The following is a 2,804-nucleotide window of genomic DNA, read 5'->3' as shown; positions in this document are numbered from 1 at the left end:
GGAGTGCTGGGACTCATTGGGCAGACCGATCATCTCCCTCCCACCTACCCCCCCCCCACCCCCCCCCACCCCCCCCCCCACCCCCCCCCCCACCCCCCCCCCGAAAAAATAAAACATAAACAAATAAAAATAAATAACACATCCCCCACTACAGCTAATACTGCTAGGTTATGACATACCTGTATGACTCCGCCTCCCACGGTCTGTTCATTGGAGTGCTGGAACTCTGTGGGCAGGCCGATCATCTCCCTCCCACCTACCCCCTCCAAACCCCATCTCCAATCCCCCAACCCACTACAGCTACTACTACTATGCTCCGACTAACCTGTATGACTCCGCCTCCCAGGGTCTGTTCGTTGGAGTGCTGGAACTCTGTGGGCAGGCCGATCATCTTGCCCAGCCAGTCCATGGTGATGGTCTCCAACTCCGTGCAGGCCGGACTGGACGCCTGTCAAACACACAACATGATAGTGTACGTTTTAGTCTCGCCTAACCGCCTAAGTATTTTTTTTTGTCCGATTCTGACGTCACATGGTTCTAAGAAGGCAACTACACATCCAAAGACAGACAGCCAACGTTCCAACATTCAGAATCAAAAAACAAGAAGGGTAGATAATTGGAACCCTCCCCCCCCCCTTCCACACCCCGACCCGCCCCCCCCCCCCCCCCCCCATTCCGATAAAATTACTTTGATCACAATGAATAAGGGACATTTCAGCGATATTATCCAACCAGAACATGTTTGACAAATATGCAAATGTGTTACGTACCCACGTGAAGCCTAGACAGCCAATGGCGTCGGCCAGCATATCTCCCAACAGAGAAGGGAAGGAATTGAGGGCGGGGAAATAGGCGTGCATATGAGGGCTCTGCCAGTGCGTGATCTGCAAAATGAAACAGATACATTTATTTCTTTATCTCCCGAAGTCATCAGATTTATAACTTTCTAACAGATAACAAGACTTTTAAACAAGATTTGAAGTATAAAAAAGTGAAAGTGAGGACGTTGTTTTAGAACCTCCTTTTTACAGGGATAGACCTGATTGGAAATAGCTTTAAGCATGGAGGTTACTATAATTATGTGAACTGAAAAAAGGAAACAGACTTGCATCGGTATCGAATAGCATTAACTACTGAAGAGACGATAAACAAGTATTACCAACCAACCCGAAGTCATCTGCTAAAGTAGAAAATCGAACATTTCCTCGTGTTTTTACAATTATGTGACCCTCCACCACGGAATGAGTCGCATGTCACCTTTGAAATGATTTTCATATTTTTACATGTTCCTAAAGAGTTTTTTATGCTCTATCCAGTGGTGAAAACCGTTTTAGAAAAGAGCGAAAACTGTTTGAGTTATAAGCCTGGGACTAAGGTGACCCTCACACTGTTATCAGACACTCCCCGGACTTACATTAAGCCTAGCGCAGAACCGCGCGAGGTGACATGCGACTCATTTCGTGGTGGAGGGTCACATATTTGTATTCACTCCGTGGCTTATAAACAACATGTAAAAACATCCAATACCATGACGGTTTCCGCAATGACACCGAGGGGAAGTTAATTAACTCAACACTATCAAGTAATGTGGCGTTTTAACTATTCTTTTAACATGTCAGACACAAGCAGTGTATTTCCTTTTGACGAGACCATGTACGTTTTTGGCTTTCGGCGTTCACAACACGATATCGCAGTGATGGCGCTAGTATTTTTTTCAAACCGGTACGCAAAATGTTATGATGCAAACATTCCGAAAAAAACACCTGTAGGCTGGTTAATGGAACCAGTAAGAGTCCAACTCGAGAGTACTGGTTTTGTTGTTCTACTAGCAAAAATCCCCGGTAGTTCTAAAAATCAACCGGTAGGTCATACCCGCAGCCAATTTTGTTCCGGTATTTCTCATTTCAATCGGTAAAATACCGGTAATTACCGGTTAACGCCAATACCGTATCGGCTAAAGTCAACACGTGCAATTCTAAATGAGTTATAATTTCCAGAATTAGCCTTTTTCTGTGAGAGAGAGAAAAAAAAAACATACCCCGGGCATTATGACTCTCTCCACATCTCGGAAAATCTCGCTCCATTCCTCGCCTTTTTCCGGCGCCGACTCTGGTACCAATGCGCGCATGTAGCCAGGACTGACGTCAGGGAAAACCCTCCGCTTGCGAATGTTTTGCAAATAGTCCGCGATGTAGTCCACCATTTCTTTGCCTGCAACATCAATCAAAGACGGTCCCATTGATTTATGGCGATGCAAAGTTTGCATGAGACTCTTATAAGAATCAAATATCTAGGCTTGAAAATGTTACATTATGAAAACATTTATGCATGCACTTGTATTCTGATAGAAACATGATTGAAAGAAAAAAAACACGTATGTAGATGTGTGTGTGTGTGTGTGTGTGTGTGTGTGTGTGTGTGTGTGTGTGTGTGTGTGTGTGTGTGTGTGTGTGTGTGTGGGTGTGGGTGGGTATATGTGTGTGTGTGTGTGCGTGTATGTATGTATGTGCATGTGTATGTGTGTGTGTGTGTGTGTGTGTGTGTGTGTGTGTGTGTGTGTGTGTGTGTATGTGTGCAGGTGGTGTGTGTGCAGGTGGTGAGTGTGTGTGTGTGTGTGTGTGTGTGTGTGTGTGTGTGTATGTGTGTGTGTGTGTGTGTAGTCCACCATTTATTTGGCTAAAAAACCCAATAAAAGTCCGATTGATTAATCATGAAGCAAAGTTGAAATGGCATGTAGGTGAATTATGTTGTCGAAGGATATGTGGTGTTCGATATACATACAGTATACTGGAACGCCGAAGAAG

General features: G+C 44.8%; 1 protein-coding gene across 1 annotated transcript; it reads right to left on the bottom strand.

The window, feature by feature from the left end:
- Nucleotides 1-325: 325 nt before the first annotated feature.
- On the bottom strand, nt 326-2,211 carry LOC138955240 (histidine decarboxylase-like; the record flags this gene model as incomplete). The annotated part of the gene is made up of 3 exons (XM_070326885.1): nt 326-448; nt 771-884; nt 2,039-2,211. Coding segments are annotated over 3 exons (410 nt in total), but the record flags the coding sequence as incomplete, so codon positions are not given.
- Nucleotides 2,212-2,804: the final 593 nt, after the last annotated feature.

Source organism: Littorina saxatilis, unplaced genomic scaffold (genome assembly GCF_037325665.1).
Source record: "Littorina saxatilis isolate snail1 unplaced genomic scaffold, US_GU_Lsax_2.0 scaffold_2080, whole genome shotgun sequence".
In the NCBI taxonomy this organism is placed as follows: domain Eukaryota; kingdom Metazoa; phylum Mollusca; class Gastropoda; order Littorinimorpha; family Littorinidae; genus Littorina; species Littorina saxatilis.
Note: the sequence above shows the minus strand (reverse complement) of the source record. Positions and strands in the feature narration are given on the sequence as shown.